The sequence below is a fragment of the Tachysurus fulvidraco genome, chromosome 8, assembly GCF_022655615.1.
Source record: "Tachysurus fulvidraco isolate hzauxx_2018 chromosome 8, HZAU_PFXX_2.0, whole genome shotgun sequence".
NCBI lineage: Eukaryota > Metazoa > Chordata > Actinopteri > Siluriformes > Bagridae > Tachysurus > Tachysurus fulvidraco.
In genome coordinates this window covers 20,884,469-20,910,883 of record NC_062525.1, presented here as the reverse complement: position 1 = coordinate 20,910,883, position 26,415 = coordinate 20,884,469, and the positions used below count along the sequence as shown (strand labels likewise).

At 37.4% G+C, this 26,415-nt stretch overlaps 2 protein-coding genes across 7 annotated transcripts; both read left to right on the top strand.

The window, feature by feature from the left end:
- Window positions 1–48: 48 nt before the first annotated feature.
- On the top strand, window positions 49–15,981 carry slc4a1b (solute carrier family 4 member 1b (Diego blood group)). The gene is made up of 18 exons (XM_027176948.2): window positions 49–201; window positions 618–755; window positions 2,773–2,953; window positions 4,860–4,995; window positions 6,372–6,426; window positions 6,733–6,775; window positions 6,921–7,105; window positions 7,370–7,583; window positions 7,740–7,943; window positions 8,089–8,237; window positions 8,330–8,524; window positions 8,791–9,039; window positions 9,132–9,221; window positions 9,458–9,624; window positions 10,195–10,436; window positions 11,136–11,305; window positions 11,480–11,653; window positions 15,876–15,981. The coding sequence occupies exons 3-18, from the start codon at window positions 2,797–2,799 to the stop codon at window positions 15,954–15,956; spliced, it is 2,511 nt and encodes an 836-aa protein (XP_027032749.2). The 5' UTR covers window positions 49–201; window positions 618–755; window positions 2,773–2,796; the 3' UTR covers window positions 15,957–15,981.
- A 1,723-nt stretch (window positions 15,982–17,704) lies between these two features.
- atxn7l3b (ataxin 7 like 3b) lies at window positions 17,705–25,169 on the top strand. Of its 6 annotated transcripts, none has more exons than XM_027176821.2 (8): window positions 17,705–17,962; window positions 18,896–18,991; window positions 20,589–20,721; window positions 20,965–21,136; window positions 22,037–22,134; window positions 22,509–22,567; window positions 22,763–22,808; window positions 24,358–25,169. In XM_027176821.2, the coding sequence occupies exons 2-8, from the start codon at window positions 18,941–18,943 to the stop codon at window positions 24,396–24,398; spliced, it is 600 nt and encodes a 199-aa protein (XP_027032622.1). In that variant the 5' UTR covers window positions 17,705–17,962; window positions 18,896–18,940; the 3' UTR covers window positions 24,399–25,169. The 6 variants fall into 6 exon arrangements, with proteins under 6 accessions (XP_027032622.1, XP_027032621.1, XP_027032625.1 ...); XM_027176820.2 differs by lacking the exon at window positions 17,705–17,962 and adding an exon at window positions 17,969–18,165; XM_027176824.2 differs by lacking the exon at window positions 17,705–17,962 and adding an exon at window positions 17,969–18,278 and having other exon boundaries at window positions 22,509–22,531; window positions 24,383–25,169.
- Window positions 25,170–26,415: the final 1,246 nt, after the last annotated feature.

The following is a 26,415-nucleotide window of genomic DNA, read 5'->3' as shown; positions in this document are numbered from 1 at the left end:
TTCTGATTCTGATTCTGATGTACAGTATGTATGCATTTACCAAGAACACCTTAAAAACGACAACAAATTCCTTGTTGTCTGCGCACACATGCCGAATAAAGCATATTCTGATTCTGATTCTGATATGATTCTTTTCTTCTCACATGCTTCAATCGAAATATTAGTTTTTGTACTGCCTGTACATTGTTGAAGATGTTGAAGGTGAGTGAAGCTTTGTATGACTGAAGAGTGTTTTTAGTTTAAACAGAGTGTATAAATTCCATAAAAAGGAAAGTGGGACACACACATACATTTTGTCCGATTAGTGAAGTTGCTAGTTTGTGGTGTTTAGTACATCAATATTATGGGTGAAGGTAGGATCAGTGCTTTGGGTGGTAATGTGTGTGTGTGTGTGTGTTTGTGTGTGTGTGTGTGTGTGTGTGTGTGTGTGTGTGTGTGTGTGTGTGTGTGTGTGTGTGTGTGTGTGTGTGTGTGTGTGTGTGTGTGTGTGTTTGTTCTTTGATGTATATTAAGGGGTGCATGTTTGTGCTCATGTCTAAGACTGTAATTTGGCATGTAATTATTCTAAAATATGATAAAGATCATCAGCAGAATTTTGTTTGTTTTGCACTTCACAGAGAGAGAGAGCGAGTGAGAGACAGTGTGTGTATACGAGGGGTGTGTCTGTAGGCAGTGTGTGTCAGTGTCGAAGGTATATACAAGGCCCTGAGAGTATCTTTGACTATTGGTTCAGAAGTTCCTAGTCTCTCCTCTTGGTAAGTGATCTACATTGTTTATTTTTCGTAAAAGCTTTCATTTTTAAAATTCCTTAAAATTGTCATTTAAAATTGTGCCGCTAAGCCTATCATTCTGATTTATTTACATTTATTTAACTTTCTTCAATAGTTGTCCTTTGTGGGAAATTTGTTCAAATCCATTCAGATTCATAACCAAAAAGAAAGGGAAGCATAATTGAACAATAATCATAATTTAGGAAAGAAAGTATAGTGTAAATCAAAACTTTCCAGCTAAACTGGGTTTCATATCATTTATTCCACAAATGACACATTAAACATATACATATACATTATTATTACACACTTGAAAGTGAAAGGAAGAAAAAACAAAACAGAAAAATTAAAGAAAGCACTAAATAAAAAAAACAAAATGCCAGAAAGTCAGAAACAACAAAGAAAATATAAAAAAAAGAAACAACATATTGAAGTGTGAAACAAACTAATAAAGACAGACAGACTAGTAGATAGATAGATAGATAGATAGATAGATAGATAGATAGATAGATAGATAGATAGATAGATAGATAGATAGATAGATAGATAGATAGATAGATAGATAGATAGATAGATAGATAGATAGATTACAAAGACAAAAAAGAGTGAAAGAAAAGTCAAACATATTGTAGGATATCAGAGTTTGATTTCTGGAGGGAAAACATGCTTAGAGGACACACATACACACCTACACACACACACACACACACACACACACACAACCACACACACACACACACACACACACACACACACACACACACACACACATACATACACACATACACCTGTATGTATCACTCAGGATGTTGTGGAAACAGTAAATGGTATTTACACCACCAACAGTGCCATAATGTTAAGATCAGGAGAATCAACAAATTCTAAAATGCACTTTATAAAATATATATATATATATATATATATATATATATATATATATATACCAACAACAACAACAACAATAATAATAATCATCATCATCATTTTTATTTCACTTTTTATTTATATCTGAAAGAATGTTGCTCCTGATCAACAAAACCCTGCTGTCGTTTTGCATGACTTTTTTGTCGTCACTGTAAACACTCGGCTGTTACATCAATCAGATCGGCAACTGACACAAAACGGCTGAGTTTACTGAAATGAAACGTGAAGTCAAAGAGCTGCATCTGAAACATGACACATGGTATTCCAGCACACTCAAATTCAAATTTTATTTGTCACATACACACACAACATACAGTGAAATGCTTTAAGTTTTCACATATCGCAGATTATTATGAGCCTGGGGTCAGAGCGCAGGGTCAGCCATAGTGCAGCGCCCCTGGAGCAGGTGAGGTTAAGGGCCTTGCTCAAGGACCCAACGTTGATGTCTCAGCAGCTTGTGGGCTTGAACCTCGACCTTTTGATCAGTAATCCAAAGCCTTAACCACTGAACCATCACGTGCCTCGTGCGATTAGCCTTTAATTGATGGAAAAGTGATGAGAACTCTTGCACTGAGGACTGCGCTGGTTATCGGTTTGTTCAGGTAAAGTTTCACGTTAAGCTGCCACATGTTACACTTAAACCATAGACTAAGTCCATTGCCGAAAGCTCAGACAGACAGACACAAGGGAGAATTTAGAATCTCCACCAACCATCTGGGGGCGGCATCTGAACTCTGATTAATCACCTGAAGGAACATTGTCCATTAACTTCAGGGCAGACAGAAAAACAGACAAGAAAGAAAGAAAGAAAGAAAGAAAGAAAGAAAGAAAGAAAGAAAGAAAGAAAGAAAGAAAGAAAGAAAGAAAGAAAGAAAGAAAGAAAGAAAGAAAGTGTTAGATTTAAGAGTAAGAGCAGATTGGGTTTTTTATACAAGAGAACCATATATTTGTATCTCTTCCTCCTCTGTTACATTCTTATTTCATTCAAGTTCACATGATTTTACTCCCAAAAGGTGCAAGTATATAACGTCCCTGTGACGGGATCATCAAACTTTTATTTCTATTTGTCTTTTTTAAGGCTGATGTGAAATTGAGTGAGCTCATGAAGAGCAAGGGTGAGCAGGGTGATCTGCAGGTGACAGAAGGATGGCAGGCTTACAACATGAGCCGCGACCCCGAGGTTGGCTGCTGGGAATCTTCGCACGTCTCCTATCTGACCTTCAAGAGTCTCATTCAGCTCAGCCGGGGAATTGACTCTGGTAAGAAAAGAAGCAGACATGAAATTTAAATATGTTTGGAAATCTGAAAATCTTGATTCAGAACAATCAAGCTGGCTAGAAGCAATTTATGGTCCTATTTCTTCACTGACAGTTCCGAGGGGAACTCGAAAATGCTGCAAATCAAATCGGATTTGAAGAGAACATCAAAGTATGCTTTTAACGGTTAGATTTTTTTGCAAGCAAATTTATTTATGACGAGAGATATTTAAATTTTTCTTAGATTCAAATTGAAATCATTCCATTTCGAGATTAAAAAGCAAGTAGATTTGCACATGAGTTATGAAAAACTTAAGTATAAAAAACATGAATGACATACGTTTAGGAATTAAATTATATTTTGTCTGGAAGCATAGAAGGTGAGAGCTTGGTCATCTTTTTCTTCAATCTATAGGTTAATTTTCTTTCCAGGAGAGTACATGGAATTAGCAAATATTTGGCCTAAGTTCAAAATTCAAAATAGTTTAATGAGGAAAAGCAACAGCAAACTGTCCTTTCCTGGTGAAGCCTTGTGAGTTGGGGAGGTCAGTGACAAAGTCTACTGAGAGGTGACTCAAGAGGAGTCATTGAACCAGAGTGGCTCCAGGAGCCCTGCGAGTAGCTGGCATGAGGTACAGGTTTGTGCGCAGACAGGGCAAGCTTCTATCTATCTCCTGACATCAGTAGTTAGTGAAGTATTTATCATAGTAGCTTTGCATGTATCCTTGAATACTTTGAAAGCCTTGGTGCCCTGAATTTGTGGAGGAGTGAACCCATTCCAGATTTTTATGGTCAGTTAGAACTTAAGCCAGTGCTTTCCCTCCAGCCAGTGCCTTCACTTCCCCAATGCTTCCTTGGTAGAAAGGAGCACCCAATTGCCAACGCCATAGTTGAACTATGCTGGAGTGAGTTTCTGGGAGAAGAGTTTCCCTATGTCCCATGTCACTAGGAAAATACAGCACCAACCTCCAAAAAAAGTTAGCAAAGCCAAGAAATCTTTGTTGAACTTTTATACTGGATGGAACTGGCTGCTCTGTTGTGGCCCTCACTTTGCTGGGGTCCTCCACTCTCTTATGGCGTCAAGAAGACACCTGCTGCAGCTGGAGGGAGTTGAAGTTCTGATGAACCCTGCTGCTGGTGCTTCCTCTATGTAATCCTCCTCTCTCAGGGGTGGAGAGTGGATAAATCTGAATGGTGATGTATTCGCAAACAGAGCAATAGCGTAGTCCCATTGGCAATTATGGGCAGTTTGGGAGTCGTGTTCTTTACTAAATACTTTTAATAGGTTATTGTATTCTACAGTATAGTCATAGTCACTTAGTGATCTCAGGATAGACATTGTTTCATTAGTCTGCATGTAAACTATTGGAGCACGATATTACAAATTAAAATGCAAAACAACATTTTAGAAGCTGCTGAATAATGAGCATGAAAGCCATTTTGTCCAGTTACAAGCATATTAGAGGTTTTTTTAATAAAGATCACACGTTTCCACAGTCTTATCAGCAGGATCCTTAAGCATCAGCATTAAGATGAAGATTAGATATACTGAAGTTTTTTGGGGTTTTTTAAGTAAATTAACCTAAAGAGACATTGTGGGTAAAATGTAATAAATAAGGCATAATTGTTAAAAGAAGTGGAGGAAAAAATTGAGAAGTAAAAAAAAAAATTTTCAGAAGTAACACAAAGCGAGCAGGTTTGTCTAGTTTCCATATTCAGGAATGTGAGTGTTGGTGGATCCAGTAAAAAAAACAACAACCCCAACTTCAAGGTCTCAGATTACAGCTCCTTGTCCTAAACTACACTGCACCACACTTAGATCTGGCCATGTTTCTCTTAGATCCAACAGTCCATCTTTCTTTCATTTCCTTTTTAAATTGTCCTTGATCACCTCCAATTATGTTTTCAGGGGTGGTGATGTTGGATAGAGAAGAGCCATCACTCTCCAGCATCATGGAGAAAATCGTGGATGAGTGGGTTGAGAAGAAGGAGATTAGACCTGATGACCGTGATGAAGTATTTAAAGCTTTAACACAGAGCCAGAGGTAATGACTACGCTGAAACAAAATAGGTGATAAAGATTTCATAAATACTATAAATATTTTTCTTCTATTTTAATTCTATTCTATTTTTATTCTATTTGATGTTTTTTCTTTTGTTTTAACAAAAATGTAAGTATCCCGAATTAGGTCTTTAAATTGCTCAGTAAATTAGAATAAGAAAGGTAATAAAATCTGAATTATTTACATAGAGATCCATTATCTTTAAAGAAAAAGGTCCGGCAGTGTCAGGGTGTGGTTTTCTTTTGCGTGTTGGGAATATTCGAGTAGCAGTCACCAGTCACCTGAGGAATTCTTGCGCTAAATTACTGAAACTAGTAAAAGTAAATCTACTGTAGTTCCAAGACTGATTTAAATGCCAATTTTGGTCCAATACAAGTTAAATTCAAATATATATATATATATATATATATATATATATATATATATATATATATATATATATATATATATATATATATAAAATTTTTATATATATATATTTTTTTTATTATATTTTCTACTTTATTATTTTTTTTATTTCCCTTGGAACATAATTTGAGTTCTAATATACTTATATATTTCCAATTATAATTCAAGTTATCGTTTGTAAATGAATGTTAATTCTAGTTCAAATTCTGTTTCTAGTGGTAGTATCTATTGCACTGAGCCTCACAGTGATTATCAGCCTTTAATTTTAGGACTGCGGCGTTCAGAGTTGGACAATATGAATACATGTTTTTCTCCCTTTTTTTAATTAGAGTTTTAATGTTAGAATTCTTATGCGGAATGACTATTGTGATTGAAATGCTTTGTGTTTGTGTAAAAATAAAAAGAAAGAAATGTGTTTAGCTATATTTGCAAAAAAAAAATTAACATATCTTTCTTAGTAAAAAACAAATTCTATAGAGTTATTTCTTCTTTTTCAAAATTTACATGTTGAAGAGGAAAGCACTAGATATTTTCATTGTTTTTTACTTAATGTAAAGATGAGGCAGAATCCAAAGAAGCAAAATCTATTTGCAGAGATTTGTTTGTTTTTTCATTTAGAAAATGCAGTATATACAACACGGAAGGCAGAGACTAAACCGGAAAAAAGGCAATAATCCAAATAATTATAGAATCAAATTGTGGAGCAAATAAATTTAAATCACAAACACAAATAATCAGAAACAGAAAAATGTTAATAATGTTCATTTTAATAGTATAGCTATTTGTTTATTTGTTTCAGATGTCCTGTTCCTGAAAAGTAGGATGTCAATTATATTAAAAAACAGTCCAAGACCACTGACCTCTCTCTCTCTCTCCCTCTCTCTCTCTCTCTCTCTCTCTCTCTCTCTCTCTCTCTCTCTCTCTCTCTCTCTCTCTCTGTCTCCCCTCAGCCAGTCAATGGAGACACAGGCTCTGATGCAGAACAAATTCATATATACAGAGAAGGTACAAAAATTTAAATTTTATTTAGTTAGGAATTTATTTGGGATACTATTGTGTGCATTATGTATTATTTATTAATTTACTACCTATTTAGTTTTGTTTTATTTTCTTGATATTGATCAATTTGGTCCTTTATCCCATTATTCTGTCTGTTGTTCGTTAACAGTAATTCTGTCAATAAACACCTGTTTCTTGTGAATAGTAGTTACTTTAATGACATAAAAATGATAAATAATCTTATATGATCTAATACTTAGTTACTGTTTGATTGCAGCATGTAATGTGATTTTCTGTTGCTGTATTTTACAGAATGATGCATCTGAAGGTCTGGAAGCCTCCATGGTGTTTGTGGGTGAGTGACTGTGGATTATATTCATTTAATAAAACTTTAAAATGCAAAGTAAGCAATTATTCCTGTGTGTGATTTTTTGTTGAAGGTGAAGTTAATCAATTAGAAATACACAAGGCATATATATGTGTGTGTATGTGTGTTTCAGGTGCTCTAGACTTTCTGGAGAAGCCAACTGTGGCATTTGTTCGCCTGAAGGAAGCTCAAGTTCTTGAGATGTCGCTGGAGGCTTCAGCTCCTATTCGCTTCATCTTTGTGCTGATTGGATCAACCATAATCAACATGGACTATCACGAGACTGGACGAGCTATGAGCGCACTTCTATCAGATAAAGTAAGAATGATTCCTAATGCTTTTACAATTTTTTTCTTTGATCATCTATCTATTTCTTCAGTATCAATTATATGTAGAGAAATAAACAGACTAAAGCATACATCACAATAGTGTATTCACAGAGCAGACATTGAATAATAATAGATGCTTAATTGAGATGATTGATAATTTTGATGAAGATCATTTTTTCTTGATGCATATTCATAGCTCAGTTGCTACCTTTGCTAATGATTTCTAATTTATCTCACACATCCACACTCTTAGGTGTTTAACCAGGCAGTGTTAAAAGCCCAGACTGTTAAAGAGGTGAATGATGCAATGATGGACTTCCTGGATTTTAGCATGGTGATTCCACCAACAGAGATTAAGGATGAAACCATGCTTGCGACCATCATTGGCTTCCAGAAGAGGCTTTTGCAGGAGAGACTTCACCCCTCTGAGCCTCCTCAGCACCACTTCAACCCCAAAGAAGATAGATGTACTGAAAAGCTAATGAGCGATATTTATATGAAACTTGAAATTTTCATTATTTAGCTACTAAGCCACATAGAGATTCTAAATGAAAATAATTTTATTATGTTTTAAATAAACATATAATAATAATATATTGATTATGAACTCTTTCTTCACATAGCATCTGTTTCCAAAGTGCCTCCGCTGGAGGATCCGCTAGTGCGCACCGGAATACCATTTGGAGGATTAATAAAAGATTTGAGAGGACGCTACAAACACTACAAGAGTGACATCACTGATGCCATGAATCCTCAAGTTCTTGCTGCTGTAATCTTCATTTACTTTGCCGCCCTTTCTCCTGCTGTCACCTTTGGCGGTCTGTTAGGTGAGCCTGATTGTGTGTTGTGTGTCCAGAGTATGACAATGTTTTTGTGCCCTAGGAAATCTAATGAAGAAAAATGAATTTTGTCCAGACAAATTATATAATAAACAAAATATATAATTTTTTTTTGCCTCACCTCCTGCCACAGCTGATAAAGTGGATAACATGATTGGAGTATCAGAGCTCTTGCTGTCTACAGCAGTGCAAGGTGTCATTTTCTGCCTGCTCGCAGCCCAACCAGTTCTTGTCATCGGGTTCTCAGGACCACTGTTGGTCTTTGAAGAAGCTTTCTATAAGGTAATTTGCAAATTTTAAGTAAGGCAGAGAGGAATACCATAGATTGTAGACAGTTTTTGAATGCAGATTTTTTAAACATGTGTTTTCCCTAGTTCTGTAAGTCTCAGGACATTGAGTACATCGTAGGTAGAGTGTGGATCGGCGTATGGCTAATCATCATTGTCGTGCTGATTGTGGCAATCGAGGGCAGCTTCCTGGTTCGCTTTATCTCCCGCTTCACCCAAGAGATCTTCTCCCTCCTCATCTCCTTCATCTTCATTTTTGAGACCTTCTCCAAACTCAGCAGTGTACAACACACTATATACATACACACACACACACACACACACACCACACACATTAATTAATTTGAGTGTTATGTCACTTAAATTGTTACCTAAGTGATATTTTCTTTAACTGTAATGTGTATGTATCTTCTGATTTGTTATAATATAAATGTTATTATCTAGTAACACTGTAGCAATATACTGTTTAAAAATTATACAAGAATTATTTATTTGTTTGTTTTTTGTTTATTTGTTTGTTTATTTATTTTGCTGTTCCATAATCGTAGATTTTCAAAGCCCATCCTCTTAATCTCAACTATGAGCACTTAAATGCATCAGTGGAAGATCCTTGGCACCCCGTCATCACCCATCACACGACCGTAAATTACTCTACAGGCAACACCACCACAGTCACCACCATCCATTACCGTGCCTACCCCAACACAGCACTACTCTCCATGTGCTTGATGTTTGGCTGCTTCTCTATCGCTTACTTCCTGCGCATTTTCAAGAACGGGTACTTCCTGCATGGAAAGGTTAAGCCCTTGTTCAGGTTTTGCTGTTTAAAAAAAAGCCATTTATTAATATAAGGTGTGGGCTTTTTTTTTGACTTTTTTTGTACTTTCAGATCCGTCGTTTGATGGGTGACTTTGGGGTCCCCATTGCTATTTTCCTCATGGTTTTTGTGGATATCAACATTAATGACACCTACACACAAGTATGTTTTTGTCAATCAAATAGATTAATTCTTATTGGTTAATTTTCTATAAGAGCAGTTTTGACAGTAAGGCAGCCGCAAATCACAGGTTTATATTAATGTGCTCATTCTAATATACTCTAGAAGCTGCTTGATATGATCCAGATATAGTGAAACTGATGCTTTAACTTTAGTATTAGTAGAGTTTTCAGAACAGGAGTTTCCCCTTGTGACCTTGTGATCTTGATGATTTGTAGAAACTGGTGGTGCCTAAGGGCCTGGAGGTGTCTAACCCTGCCATGAGAGGCTGGCTCATTAACCCCATGGGTGAACACAAGCCCTTCCCCACATGGATGATGTTTGCTAGTTTTGTGCCTGCGATTCTGGTCTTCATCCTCATCTTTCTTGAAACCCAGATCACGACGTAAGACCCAGTATTCTATATTATTTTTCTATATTTTATATATCTTCATTTACTAAGATCCCAAATTTCAAAGTTAAAATAAAAGAATTTGGAGATCAGAATGTACTGATTAAAATGTGTTTAAAATTATTGTTGCCATTAGAGGAGAGAAATTACAAATATTACTTTGTATATATATAAAATTAAACTTTGTGTGTGTGTATATATATATATACACACACACATATATATATATATATATATATATATATATATATATATATATATATATATATATATATATATATATATATATATACACACACACACACACACACACACACACACACATATATAATTATATATATAATTAAAAAAAACTTTGTATATATAATTAAACAACAATGTAATGTTAAATTATTATTTTAAGAATCTCTTATTCTGAGATTAGAAAAACTCAAAAGTTCTAGGCATTTTTTGTTTAAAAAACAAAATCCTTGTTAAACCCTGTTAGTAAATTAGCTTGACAGTCTGATAAGAGTGCTTTATTCACTTTCCCACCTCTGAATTCATTCTTATTGATTTCCGTAGGTTAATTGTAAGTAAACCTGAGAGGAAGATGGTGAAAGGTTCAGGTTTCCATCTGGACCTTCTGATTTTGGTGTGTATGGGAGGTTTTGGTGCTTTCTTTGGAATGCCATGGCTCAGCGCTGCCACAGTTCGCTCTGTAACGCACGCCAATGCTCTGACTGTCATGAGCAAAGGACCTAAACCAGCAATTGAGAAGGTTCTGGAACAGAGGATTAGTGGTGTATTGGTGGCCCTGCTTGTAGGTAGGTTCATCTTTTCTATATTCCTTAGTACAATATCTTGAGTGGAATCTCAGTGAAATCATGGGGGAATCCTGAGAGAAACTTGGGAATCCTCAATGGAAAATTGGAGAAACTTTGGGGTATCCTTTTTGGATCCCTTGAGGAAATCATTGGAGATCCCACTGAATGACAGGGGAAAACTTAGGTGAATCGAGTGGCAAATATTTTAGTAATTGCTGATATGAATGTAGAGTAACCTTGAGGGGAATATCTCTTTGGGGAATGATGGGGGGATTTTGTAGGTAAACTGCTGGAATTATTTGGGACACTTCGGGGGCACCATTGCAAGAATTGTAAGCATCCTTGTGGGAATCGAATCTTAGGGGATCCCTTGGGAGAAACTTAAAGGAATTCTCTGGGTTTATGTCTTAGGGAAAATCCCTTGAAGCAAACTTGGGGAATCCCTTGGGGGACTCTTTTGGGAATCACTTGGTGGAGTCAGATAGATCTGTGCAGGAATCTTAGGAAACTCCTTGAGGGAATCCCTTTCTGGATTCTTTGTGGATCTCTTGGTTACATCCCTTGGTTGGTCTTATATGCCTGAACAAACAGGGAGTTTGGCATTGAGTCCTTAACTTCCTCAATTTCATCTCTCATTAGTTACTTAATTAGGTATGTAATTAACAAATTTAATACTGTCCCTCTTTTGAATTTTTGAAGGCCTGTCTATCTTCATGGAGCCCATTCTGAAGATGATTCCCATTGCAGCTTTGTTTGGAATTTTCCTCTACATGGGAGTCACATCTCTGAGTGGCATTCAGCTGTGGGATCGCATGCTGCTCCTCCTTATACCAAAGAAGTACCACCCAAATGAACCATATGCTCAAAGAGTATGTTTTAATGATAAATAAACTCTAGAAATCTAAATATTATTGTAAAGTCAGTATGATTGTCTATGTCAGTTTTACTTGCTAGAAGTTTAACATTTAGCAAACCCCTGGCAAGTTTTGTTGAAAGAATGTTGTTTCTTTTCTCTTTGGGTATTAATCCCCATGATGCTTTAGGTGAAAATGAGCAGAATGCATATGTTCACGGGCATCCAGATTGTGTGCCTTACCATGCTGTGGTTAGTGAAGTCAAGCCCATTGTCACTCGCCCTGCCCTTCATCCTTATTTTAACCATCCCACTGCGTTTGTATCTCAGCTGCCGTGTCTTCACCAACCTCGAGATGAAATGTGTAAGTTAAAATTACATCACTAGCTAACAAAGGACCTATAGTATATCCTATAGATTCATATTATAATGTAGGCAATAATCAAATCAATTCAAGTAAAGAGGCTTTTATTGTTATTTCAACCATGCCGGTGTTGTACACAATGAAAAGAAAAAATGTTACATTATAAAACACAGCTCTTATAAAAATATATATATATAATGTGTGGGGGGAGGGGTGGTGGTGGTGGTGCTCTCTATAGTCCACATGTAGAATGTGGTCAGGATGGGGATGAGAGCACGAGAGCTTTGTTCAGCCTCTGCATTAAGCAGACATGCTTAATGCAGAGGCTGAACAAAGCTCTCGTGGTCAGGATGGGGATGAGAGCTTTGTTCAGCCTCTGCATTAAGCAGACATGCTGCTTGGCCATTGAAGTAATGGAGCTGGCATTTCCTTTTTTATGAAAGGCATGACATTGTGAAGAAACATGTAGTTTCTAGGGCTATTGTTATTGTTACCTATTGCTCCTTTTCTCTGTATGTTGTCTCACCTTTCTTGCTGATGAAACCAACACATTACTTTATAATAATGAAATTTGCATTGCAAATTTGAAGCATTTGAAGCAGTGTATCAATGTTGGAGATGCTGTGCCCAATCTGGACTGACAGGTCTCCCAGACAGGAAGTCCAAGATCCAGTTGGAGAATAAGGTGTACAAGCTCAGCATGTTCAGCTAAGGAATGATTTTGTTGAACAGCAGTACATGTGTCCTATATGGCCAGTTGGGTAAGGGCCAGAATGGGCATTAGCATCGTCCTTGGAGTGGGGTCCAGTGAAGGTTGCAGCAGGGTCTTCATATACCCTATGAAGAGCCATTTTAAGCACTTTGTGATGATGCGTGTGAGTGTGACAGGACACTTGAGGCATGGCATTAAAGAAGTTTTAGACACCGGGGCGATGGTAGTGGTCATGATGAGGCATGTTGGAATGACAGCATTGCTCAGGTAAACATTGAAGACATTAGTGAAGACATCTGCTACATGTTTTCCACATCCCCTAAGCACTCTGCCAGCAATAGCGTCTAGTGTCAGAAAGTCTGCTCACACACGCATGTTTGCTGCAACCACTTCTGGGGAGGCAGTTATCTTGGTTATGGCACTTCTGGGATGGAAACCATTTTATACTCCTCCACACTATTTAAGGATGCTGACTGTGGACAGATGGTCTTCACATTTATCCTACTGCTCATGAATTCCTTCTTGCCCTTATGTTTCAGTTTTGCTTTGACCAATTGCTTTCCCGTGTTGGAGTTGGCCAGCCATGTTCGGTTTGTAGATTTTCATTTTGTACACTTTGTTTTCTGCCCTGTTTTCCGAAGTCGTTTCTGCTTCTGTCAGCCAGAGACTTTTTGTGGTATTTCTGTTTGTTATACTCGGATACCCACCCTATTTTCTGAAGTCTCCTTATCAGATTAATTTTGTTTTTGCATCCGTCTGCCTGAGACCTTTTTGGATATACTGTTCGTGTTCTTGGATAGCTGCCCTGTTTGCTAGACAATATTTTTTTCCTAAAAGATCATGTGGCTTTTTCCTGTCAGTTCTATTATTAAAGTGAAGCCCTTTGACTGTTACTATCTTCTTAGCCTTCATTAAAGACAATTTCATTTGAAACTGAATGTGTTCTGCATCTTTGGAATTTTTTCCTTCACCCTGACATCTGGTCAGTCATGGACTCAGCAGATGCATTCGACTTACTTACCCTCCATGGTAACGTATCACAGTTTTCTGTGGCCCAATGGAAGCAGATAAAGGGTCTCACTAATGCCACCCATGAACTCATTCGGTGTGTCAACTCCCTCTCCAGTCATGCCACCCTGGACCACACAACTCTGGAAATGCTTATCATCTTGTGCACATCATGGAGAAAAATGAATAGAAGGCTCTAGACACTACTATTGGCCACTACAAGTACTTGGTCATGCTGTTTGGCCTCACTAACTCACCTGCGGTATGCCAGGCACTCGTCAATGATGTGTTGCTGTAAATGCTGAATCAGTGTGTCTTCGTTTACCTTGATGACCTTTACTTTTCCTGCTCTGTGAAGGAACATTAAGTACATGTCCATACCGTGCTTCATTGCTTGCTGGAAAATCTCCCAGACCATCTTCCTGGGGATTGTCCTCTCGGTAGACAGCATCCGGATGAATCCAGCTCATATTAAGGCGGTCAGAGAGTGGCCTATTCCAGGTTCATGCAAGGAGCTTCAGAGGTTTCTACAGTACCAACTTTTACCAGCGGTTCATCTGAAGCTTCAGGAAGTGTGAGCCGTTGTCTCTCAGAGGTCGTCCAAGGACAAATGGGTGCAGCCTTCTTCTCTCACTGCCTCACTCTGGCGGAATGTAACTATGCCATTTGGGACCAGGAGCTTCTGTTAAGCTTTCCCTTGAGGAGTGGCACCACTGGTAGGAGGGTGCTTAGCACTGCAACCTGGAATACTTCAAAACGGCCAAACACGTAAATGCGTGCCAAGCTCGCTGGGGTCTCTTCTTCTGTTGTTTTAATTTCACCTTGCCCACGGTCTTAAGATGGTAAACCTGATGCTCTTTAATGCCTACACTCCCCAGATAAGGAAGAATTGAGCACCGAAATCTTTCTCCCCACTTTGGTGACTGTTTGATCCAACTAGACATCGAGAGGAGGGTCCGGCAGGCCACATCAAGGCAACCAACTCCCAGTAATTTCCCAGAGAACTGACTTTACATTCCTAACAAGCTGCACTCCCAGGTCACCAAGCGGTGTCACAGTTTCCCTCTATTTTGTCACCGAGCTACCCCCCTCTCCCGGCCAGACCACCATCATCTCTGTGATGGAAATCTGTCTCTGATTAAGGGCCTGTCATCTGGATTCAACTCCCAGACCAATGGTCAGGACGAGCACTGTAATCAAGATTTGGACACAGTTCTTCGCATCTTATGTGCCAAACAACAGTCCTGGTCTACCAAGTTGGTGAGGGTGGAGTACACCCACAACTCCATGTCCTCTACTTGGCCATATGCATGTCTCAGTTTCAAGCTGCTTTCTCCTTTCTCCTCACAAGAATTCAGGCTTCTGTTACGCTCTTGCCCTAGTCAAGCTTCGTCGTCGCACCTGGAGAAGAGCCAGTAAGATTCTTCTTAGGAACTCTCAGAACTATACCCATTGGGCCTACAACAAGCATTGCCCTGCACTGTTATCATGTCGGCCAAAAGGTAAGGCTTTCCACCAAGGACCGCAAGCTCACTCCTCGATTCGTTGGACCATTTCCCGTCTCCAAGATACTCAACCGAGTAGACGTCTGTCTTAAGCTCCCTGGATTCTTACGTATCCATCCTAACTTCCATGTGACCTACCTCAAACCTGTTCAGGCCTGTTCCAAGTGTAGAAATAGCTCAGCTGGAAGGGTGGCTGTAGATCCTTGGCATGTGCACACTTTGCCTCTCTGATGGCACAGGATATTTGGGCCCTTGCTGTTCTTAGGGCCACCTTGTTACTTGCTCTGAAGTTGGAGTCTCTGGTCTTTAGCAGTGCACACAGTCCATGCAGTCCATGACATTTGATTGGATCATGTGGTGATGACCTTGGAGACAATCAGGCACTTGCCAATCAGCTGGTTACTGATGTCATTTATTCCCCTACATTGGTGGAATCAAAATCAGTTGCGGCCTCCATGAACATTTGCTAGAATTAGCATAACAGAGATGTAGTCTAAGTAGCAGAGCTTGGGGTAGGTTATGCATAGTATCCACCATGGATCTCAACAAGATCCAGCATGTTTGCCCATCAATTAGGAAAGCTCACATGCTGATGTTATTTGAAATGTGCATGGTTGAAATCTCCTGTGACAAGAAACAGTCTGTCAAGGTGATTATTTGCAGTCCGCTAAAAGCTCCAGAGACTTCCAAGGTGGCTCCTTAGCATTGGCACTTAGGGAATATACAACCCATCTATGAAAACAGGGGGTGAATTCCTGTGGTAAATAAAGTGGTCAAACCTAATCAGAATGCAGAATTCAACAGAAACATTGTAATTCACTAATGGTAAATATTTGAAATTTATCAAATTATTCTTTAATAAATTTTTGAAATTTGGCAATCCAGTCATATAAATATAAAATCTTACTGTTCTGTACGAAATGCCCTATATAACCTTTTAAATGGGTTACATAAAGTTTGTAAAATGTTTTATTTCTTTTTGTTTCATGTCTGTCAGCTGGATGCTGATGATGCCAAAGTGACATTTGAGGAGGAGCCAGGAGTGGACATGTACTCGGAGACTCAGATGCCATTGTAAAATAAAATTATTATCAATACCAGTATTGAAAAGTATTGACTCGTGATTTTTCTTTGCCACTTCAGCGTAAATTTAAATATTTAATAACTTCAAATACCTTAGAGAGGAAATCTGTCTTAGGTGTCAATTGCAAAACAACACTACAGACATATGGGGTAAAGGTTTTGGAGTCATTGTTAACCAGTTATCTGATGTATTTTATTGTAAATGACTCTTTATTTAAAGGCAAACTGCACTTACATACATATCATGTAGACATGTGCCGTATCATGACATACCAAATATAGATCACTATGCTGAACAATGAGACCCTTTGAAGGAAAAAAAAACAGATTTTATTGTGTTGTATTAAAACAGCTTAAATTTTTATGTCTATTTAGTATCTTTTTCTGAAAGAGATTCAGTTTTCTGAACACATTTGATATCATTCTTTATTTTCCATTTTATTCATATTTTTTTAATTTGGTCTAAAAGTAAATACAGCCCATATTCAAGGTAACATCAATCCTGTGACTGAACACAATGCTGATAGGAGAAACTAGAAATCTTGTTCCATTACAGGTAAGGATGTAGCAAATTACAAGCAAATTGTTGTGGATGAGCAGACAATATATTTTCCAACAGGACAATAAGCCAAATCCTTAATCATTTAGAAATTAGTTTGCAATTTGCAACCTGTGCACAACATATGAAATATGTGTGGAACATAACATACAATGTAAAATTCCATGTGAATCGTGATTATTTGTGTGACTTTTCTATAAGGGACCTTATAGAGAGAATGTTAGTTATACGAAATCACTTCAAAGTGTTTAAAGGCCAATCATTTATCAGCATTGTTACCAACAACCAATCACTGATCAGCATTGTTCCCAACAACTAATCACTGAACAGCACAGTTTCCAACAGCCAATCACTGATCACCATTGTTCCTAAAATACAAATCACTGATCAGTATTGTCCACAATGCCTAATTTTGCTGAAGCACATTTATATTACAGTAATTAAGTGTAAGTGATTCAATTTAATTTAATTAATTAAGTAATTAAAGTGTTATTCCATCCATGACTATTTCCTTCATGTCTATTTACCTGTATACTTCCGCTTCACTTTGTGCTCATGATAGAAATCATAGATCTTTGTAAACACAATTACTCTTTTTGCTAGCTAGCCACTAACTTTGTGTGTTGAGAATTTAATTAAATTGAATTTGTAAACACAATTACTCTTTTTGCTAGCTAGCCACTAGCCTTGTGTGTGTGTGTTGAGAATTGAATTGAATTTGTAAACACATAATTACTCTTTTTGCTAGCTAGCCATTAGCTTTGTGTGTGTGTGTGTGTTGAGAATTTAATTAAATTGAAATTGTAAACACACAATTACTCTTTTTGCTAGCTAGCCACTAGCTGTGTGTGTGTGTTGATAATTAAATTGAAATTGCAAACACATAATTACTCTTTTTGCTAGCTAGCCACTAGCTTTGTGTGTGTGTGTGTGTGTGTGTGTGTGTGTGTGTGTGTGTGTGTGTGTGTGTGAGAGAGAGAGAGAGAGAGAGAGAGAGAGAGAGAGAGAGAGAGAGAGAGGAGAAAGAGAGGGAGGGGGAGAGAGGAGAAAGAGAGGGAGGGGGAGAGAGAGAGAAATGGAGAGAGAGTGAAACTGAGAAAGAAAGAAAGAAAGAGAGTGAGAGAGAGAATGAGAGAGAAATACAGAAAGATGACAGATAAAAAGAGATTTTGAGAGAAAGAGTTTGTCCACGTCACACAACGTCATTTGATATGCAAATGAGTTTATCAGACGATATCACCTGGCGAATTCTAGCAACTTGTAGCAAAGTGCGCGTGCGTCAGCTCATTTCTCCTGAACACAGTTCATAGATATCCATGTACACAGTTACCGACAGCGTTTAATCCGGTTCCCGTAAAGCGTCTTGGCTCCGCCCATCTCGCGATCGACTCTCTCCAGCAGCAGGATCGATTATTCCGGCCTGCGTGAGGTGGAGATTGAAAGTGAGCGCACGCGATGTTATTTATACCTGCTTTTATAAATCTGTGAACGATTCTTTTATTAGGGAAGAATGTTTTAGAGCTTCCGCGGTGCGTTGAACGCGTCTTTGGGCTCGAATGTGCGCGGATTTAGTCATTTACAGTGTAGATCTTGGTCAGATGAGCAGCAGCAGGACTCCTAATAAAAGGCGGCCTTTGTGCAGAAGGTAAAAGAAAAGCGATCTGAAAGGAGCGACAATAAAACGCGCTGTCTTTGTGCTACAGGGAGATGTTTAGTGTTGGAAAGCGGGACGTTTGGCGACTTTGTGTGTGAAAGACGGTGTGTTTGTTTTTGCGGTCACGTTTCTGATCTCCCATAAAATTAGAAAATAGTCAATGTTTGTTGTATTTACGGTGAACTGTGTGTGAGAGAGAGTGAGAGTGTGTGTGTGTGGCTTTAAAGCTAGTTTTGTCTGCTGTGTGTGTGTGTGTGTGTGTGTGTGTGTGTGTGTGTGTGTGTGAGAGATCTACAGGCATAAGAATTAAATATAACATGAATAACATTGCTGTCTTACAGGTTTTGTGTGTCTTTTAAAGCTAGTTTTGTCTGCATTGTGTAATCAGACATGTTTGAAGTGTGTGTGTGTGAGAGAGAGAGAGTGTGAGAGAGAGAATGAATGAGTGAGATCTATAGGCATAAGAATTAAATATAGCATTAAATATCATGAATAACATTGCTGTCTTACAGGTTGTATGTGTTTGGGGGGGGGTAGGGCATTGACGTGTTGTACTGTCTGTGTCAGTATTGTACTCTATTGGTCATTTAATGAACTACATTGGGTGGAGAAGCTACTACATTTCAAAGGCTTTACCTTCATAATTGTCTTGTTATTACAACGAACACTTCTGTCTAATGATGTATGTGTGTGTGTGTGTGTGTGTGTGTGTGTGTCCCAGCCCTGTGCTCCAGCATGTAGACGCCTCTTCCTGTAGTCTTCGCCAATGAAAATGGAGGAGACGGCCCTGTCCGGAATGGACAACAGCAAAATGGAGGTGTGTGGAGGTTAAACAGATGAAAATGAAAACAGGTGTCTTTTGCTCATATAAAAAGGTTGATCGAACACACGATAACACATCAGGATGTACTCGATGCTGGAGAATGTACACACCAGCAAACCATAACAGTTCTGATTAAAGAAAGCTGAAATTATAGCCATATAGATAATGCCACTATGTTTACACAAAACAGGAAGTCAGAGTGACTTCGTGGTTAAACGTTAAGTGATGCAAGACCTTAAAGCACTTGAGACAAGACCCCTCCCAATGAATGTAAACAAATATGACTGTAAACTAGTAGTGAACTCGCTAAATATGGAGAACGGAGAGATTCTGACTGCTGCCGATCGAGAATTCTTTTTCTGGGTATTAAAAAGGATGAAACTGTGGCATTTTAGAAAGCTTTTCTGATAAGTCACATATGTGGTTGTTTAGAGATGTGTGTTACCAATTTGGAGCTCACAGAAAGAAATTAGTTATGTTTTGGGAAAACACACCAAAATACCGTGTTTACTGCTACTGTGAAGCAGGGAAGGGGTTTGCATTGAGGGAAAAAATTATTTGATCTCCTGCAGATTTTTTATATTTGCCCACTGACAAAAACAAATTATCAGTCTATAATTTTAATGGTAGTCTTATTTTAACAGTGAGAGACAGAATAACAACATATCAAGCATATAATATCAAGCTTTTTGGCATCAAGTCAACTCGCCATGTTTGGAGGAGGAGGAATGCTGCCTATAACCCCAAGATCACCATCCCCACCGTCAAACATGGAGGTGGAAACATTATGCTTTGGTTTTCTGCTAAGGGACAACTTCAGTGCATCAAAGTGGCCATGTCCTGTCAAATCTTGGGTGAGAACCTCCTTCCCTCAGCCAGGGCATTAAAAATAGGTTGTGAATAGGTATTCCAGCATGACAATGATCCAAAGCACATGGCCAAGGCAACAAAGGAGTGGCTCAAGAAGAAGCACATTAAGGTCCTGGAGTGGCGCAGCCAGTCTCTTGACCTCAATCCCGTAGAAAATCTGTGGAGGGAGCTGAATGTTCGAATTGTCAAACGTCAGCCTCGAAACCTTAATGGCTTGGAGAGGATCTGCAAACCCTGTGGCCAAATACAAGAAACGTCTGATTTCTGTGATTGCCAACAAAGGTTTTGCCACCAAGTACGAAGTCATGTTTTACGAAGGGGTCAAATACTTTTTTCACTCATTAAAATGCAAATCGACTTATGACTTTTTTTGAACTGAATTTTTCTGGATTTTTTATTTTGTTAATCTGTCTCTCACTGTTAAAATAAACCTACCATTAAAATTATAGACTGGTCATTTCTTTGTCAGTGGGCCAGCATACAAAATCTGTAGTCACTGACTTTCTGCTTCAAATGGAAAGACATCAACATAATGACTGTTTCACTGGGAATTTAATTTAATCATTTGTCAAGATCAGTATCCACAGAAATTGTAATGTATTGAAAATTAGGATTTTTCTTATTCGTTTGACATTACAAATCTATCATAGTTTTCTGCTTCTCTGAACGAAACATGCTTTAGTGATTTTGCTGAGCCGGACAATACTGTACGTTTCCTCAGGGCATTGCTCAGGAGATCCTCTCCGATCTGGTCGAGGATGCATGTCTGGGGCTTTGCTTTGAAGTTCACCGAGCTGTCAAGCAAGGCTACTTCTTCCTGGATGACACGGATCAAGAGAGCATGAAGGACTTTGGTACGACTTGCCACTAAATATGTCTGTAACAGTTATGTGTGAAATAGTGAAGGGGGAAAAATTCTTGAGGCCATTGTGGATTATGTATAAGATGCGCAGTAGGAAAAGAAAAATATAGAGAGATTTTGAGACCTTAAAATGTCCAACTCGATCAGCGCTACCGAACTAGAGAGCTGATTTAGAAACAACCTCCTACAATTATTGTGTATTGTTACTAAGTGATTTTTATTTCCTGTGGGACAGAAATCGTGGACCAGCCCGGAGTGGACATCTTCGGCCAGGTGTATAACCAGTGGAAGAATAAGGAGTGTGTGTGTCCCAACTGCAGCCGGAGCATTGCCGCCTCACGGTTTGCCCCTCACCTAGAGAAGTGCCTAGGCATGGGGCGCAACAGCAGTCGCATCGCCAATCGCAGGTGACTCCAAACGCCACAGCATGCACTTTATTCTATGTGTGTTTGTTTTTTAAGATAGTTTTGTTTTGTTTTGTTTTGTTTTTGTTCAGTATGGGTTATACTCATCTAAATCATGAACGACTATTTTATGTTAAGAAACGATTTTTAAAAATGTTTATTAAAACTGTATAGAATTTTTCTTATAAGCTTTATACATTTATATATAATATAATATTTATATAAAAATAATCTTTTGGATTTGTGTATTTATATTCATTATTTATGCCAGAACAGTCAAATCCAATGCTGTCTGTTTGTCTATCTACCCACCCAGTTTTTCTCTTTTAGTTTACAGCACAATAAGTACAATAGCTTTATTTTCCACCTCGGGTCTGAATGTTTTAGTTACAAAAAAGAAATAAATATAATAGCAATGTTTAATTAGATATGACATTTTTGACATGACAAGTTTTTAATTTTTTATATTCTTTCTTAATGTATTATCTAGTTATTTTTTGCCAGGTCATTTAGTTTACATTAATCGTTTTTTTTTTGTTTGTTTGTTTGTTTGTTTGTTTAATCCTATATATAGTGAAGTCAAGGTGTCAAATTTACACTTTTTTTTGCTTTTAAATTCAAAAAAATGAGTGAAAGGTTGAATTGTTTGTTTGTTTGTTTTAAACTCTCGACCAATCTGGTTGCTACTGTAGTTGTGGAGATTAATATTTTACTGTGAAAACGAACGAACAGAATTTTCCACATCTGACTACTTACTTCGGGTGGAGTGAATGATCTGCCCACTCCTATAAATTTTGTTTTCCTGCTCATCCTCAAAGCAGTTACAAGTAATTTTCAGGTTGGCTTACTGGTTGTAACGACACTGGTGCATGTCTCATGTTTTCATCTCCTCCTTTTCCTCAGGATAGCCAGTGGCAACAACACCAACAAATCCGAGAGTGATCAGGAGGACAACGATGACGTTAACGACAACGACTGGTCCTATGGTGCAGAAAAGAAAGGTAAGTGCTCTGTTGTTAGCTCATTTGCGTAACATATATATAAGAAAACCTGGAAGCAAAAAACTGATTTCTAGATTCAGTTATGTACTTTAACTTGGAACAAATCCCAAACTGACAGTTAGTCCTGCTGCCTAAGTTACATATAGCTAATAGCTTCTAGATAACTATTAAAGTTTAAGCTACTCTACTAAAATTCCTAATTGTACCTTTAGCTAGCTAGCTATATTTATTGATTAGCTAGCATTTTCTTTATCATAAATGTATTTGATAGCTAGCTTTGGACACAATTTCTGAATGTTTACTGGAGACAAACAATTTGTGTTTGAAGAAAATACATCATATTTTATTTGATAAAACAATCATTTTGTTTGCAGCCAAGAAGAGAAAGGCAGATAAGGTACTTTTACATTCTTTGAAACGTCCTGGTCTTTTGGTAAGTTTTCTTTCCACAGATGCGTCCAAAATTTCTCTATTTTTAGACAAGATTTTGGCCTTTTTATCATTTGGTTTTCCACTATACTGTATACGGTTTCCTCATTTGACTCCATAGCATTTTTTTGTAATATTTTTCTTTTTATAGAAATATTGAAACTTATTTTTATTTATTTATTTATTTATTTCTCCACAGAATCCAAATTCACCAAGACGATCCAAATCACTAAAACACAAAAACAGTAAGTATGTGTAATTTTAGCGGCCAAGGCTGGCCATCGTGACTGGACAATTTTAAGATCGTAATAAATTACTGCAAAGATTTAAAAGTTGTAAAAACTTAGTCTAGTTGTTAACGTGGTGAAAGTTTCTGTAAGAAGACGTTTATTTAACGTGGTTTCTCTGTAATGTGGCCAGTTGCGTTTTTTTTCTTTTGATCTGTCTTATATTTAAAAGAAAGAAAAAATTATTTACAGGTGCTATAATGTAACAGGAGAACAGTTAATTTTGTTGGTGTTCCACAACATTAAAGGTGCGGTCTCCGTTGTCTGAAAGCCAATGTTGACATTTGAAATCACCAAAACAAACACATCCCTAACCCAAATGGGTCCCACCCCTGTATTGATAGCTCTGCCCACACATACATATGTAACCCAGGCAACTAATGGAAAGAAATGTGTCTTTATCATAGATGAAGGGAAGAACAATACGATTGCAGATAAACAAACAAGCAAAAATGACACACAAGCATAATCATGCAAAGGACAAAGGCATATATTAGTTCTGTGTAACAAAGCAAAACCAACATTACTCACCTATCGAGAAGGAAAAAAGCGCCTCGGCGTCTTAAGTAAAGTTGAATTTCCCGAGTGAATAACTCCTGAGCTAAACGCTGTTACTACACAAAACACAGTTGTAACTGCGTCTCTACATTACTACGATAGAAAAGTGGTGTTATTTGTGTAGTAACAGCGTTTAGCTCAGGAGATATTGACTCGGGAAACTCCAACCTGTGAATATGTGGCCAACTTCCTGCTCCTTCAGTTCTCTCCAGGGCTGGAAAGCTGATCCTATATTAACACGTCCTACTTCTTGCCTTATCATAAGCCTTTCTTCGCTTTCTGTCTTTGTTTTTATCCTCAATGTGAATGTTAAAACCGCTTTCTGCTAATGTCACACATGCGCACTCTCCGCTGCATATTGACAAGACCCGCCCTTTCTGCTCATTGGCTACACGTTTGTTTTGATTTTTGTTTTGTTTGTCGTCCCGAATCAGTTTTCTGAAGCATTTCTCAGACAACGGAGACCCTACCTTTTTAAATGTGAACTATATGAAGAGTATTACGTAACCTTCTTTAAGAAAACCAAATCCGTTCACTTTTTCACAGCTGAGATTCTACTCTGAGATGCTCATGATCAAAGATTAGTTGTTTCCCTGGAAACTCGCATGATATGTAGCATATTTTTAGTAACACAATGAACTACTGTTTTAGTTCATTAAATGATACAGAATATTCTATGGAGATGAATAAAATAACCTCAGAATTTAACTGTATTTACTTAACTGGACCATTTATAAATGTGAATTGCTGTTTTGTTTGTAAATTATTTACAAATGAAACTATTTTGTTTATTATATATTTCTTTGTACCAATTGATACATGATCAAGTACTATAGAGGTATTAAATAGAATCTCTAGATATAGGCTTCCTATTTAGTGTTTAACTTTAGTATTAACCAAGTTAATAATTCAGAGTCAATTGAATATTTATTGGAATTTTCTTTAAAAGCCAAAGATCTGTCTTCGTCCTTCAGCTTCGCTGGATCCTAAGCAGCGCCCGGAGTGAAGCTGTCGCTGGGAGACCAGTTTCCACAGCAACGTCTTTCAAGAGCTACCCACGATGCCATGTGGTTCACAAGAGCAAGAAACTAATCGGCGTCGATTTTTTTTCATTCGGTTTACACAACTGTACTATTGTATTTTGTTTTGGGATTTTTTTTTCTTCTTTTTTTTCTGGAATATTTGCACAACAAATCAGTGTCTTCAGTATCTTGTGTCGATTGTGTTAGACCCGCGACGTGACATAAGTGTGACTGGACAGTGGAAAGAGTTCAGGGAGGGAGTAAGAACACCGGCAAGTGGAGGTCGCTGATGTACTTTAACAACGGCTGGAGCATCTGGGAGGAGTGATCAAAATCAATCTTAATGCTGCTTATATCACTCTTTTTTTGGGGTTTTAATCACATTTTTGTTCAGAACCAATATTTAGAAAGATTGAAGTATACATTGTGCTTGGACATGGAGTTATTCTGATCATGTTATTTTACCAGAAACTGGACTATTATGGACTTTACTCTGGCAACTTGAAACACATACAAATTCCTCTTTCGAGAATGAATGAATGAATGAATGAATTTCTCCAATTATTTTTACCCCTCCTCTCTGTGTACTCGATGTTTACAGTGTAAAGGAATTATGTGTCTTGACTTTGTTGTAACTGTACATATATTTGACTCGTTGGGGAAATGCTGCTACACTGGCCATGAGCCACATGCTAACAGGCATGTCACACACTTAATAAACATGACTCAATACGCTGTGTGTTTGTGTCTTAAGGCTGTTTGGTGATGTTTCAGATGGACTCCTTCATAATCACAGTAATTACTAAATCAATGTGCCTGATCCAGCATAATCATGTCAACAGCCATGAGATACATCTTATTCTTTTGTTCACAATAAAAACACTTGTCCTCCAACACTTAAATAAATAATAACGCCAAATCATCTAAAGTCTGTTTACCTTGAACTAATAAAAATTATTTAAATTTTTAAAATTAAAGTATCCAAAGTATTAGTAAAATAATATATAATAATAAAGTTGTAGTATCTAAAGTGGCATGAGGGACTTGAATGTTACTTAAAGTTAGTTAATAACAGTTGGTAATTTACTCTCATTCAGTTATCAATAATAATAAAAGATTTATGCCAAAGAAACCTGTTTACTTAACATTTTATTCTGACAACACTCGATTCCTGAATTCCGACTCTTTTCAGTGTCATTTGATTCAGCTCGACAATGAGTCGACTCCTTGGGCATTTTTCCTATTCCTATAATACCTATTTTCTAATTAACAGATTACATTGCATTTTTAAAATCAATTTACACAACTGTAAATCTTAGCATGACACTACATGTGCCTGTCATAAGGATTTTTGCACTTATGTTATAATGCTGTTTATCTCTGTTTTATCAGGAAGATTATTTTTAGCCTAATTGATTCAGTTTGTAAACAAAGAGCTACGGTCAAAATGTTCACAATGTTCCTGCTCCAACTCCTCATTACAAAAACAGTGAACACTAACCCGCTGTGTTTATATGAGGAGTGATTATCAGTAAAGTAAAATGAGGTTGTTGTTTATTTTCTTTTTTTTTTTAAAGATTTATAAAAGCACACATTAATTAAATATGTATACTTAAAGACCCACATGTATGATCTCCTGTTTGGATGCAGAAAAATATAAAGATATAATATGTTTTATCTGTTTTCTATTATCTTGTGAAATCTTGATTACTTCAAATGATTCAGTTCAAGAGAGTTACTTAAATTAAATTAAATGACTCAAATGATTCAGTTCAAGAGAGTCACTTAAATTAAATTAAATGACTCAAATGATTCAGTTCAAGAGAGTCACTTAAATTAAATGACTCAAATGATTCAGTTCAAAAGAGTCACTTAAATTAAATGACTCATCGAGTCATGTGGGCAGGAATTAACCACACCCACCAACCGAACCCACTTCCGTATGCGTTGCGATTGGTCGAAACTCTTGAAAAGGTTCTGAACGA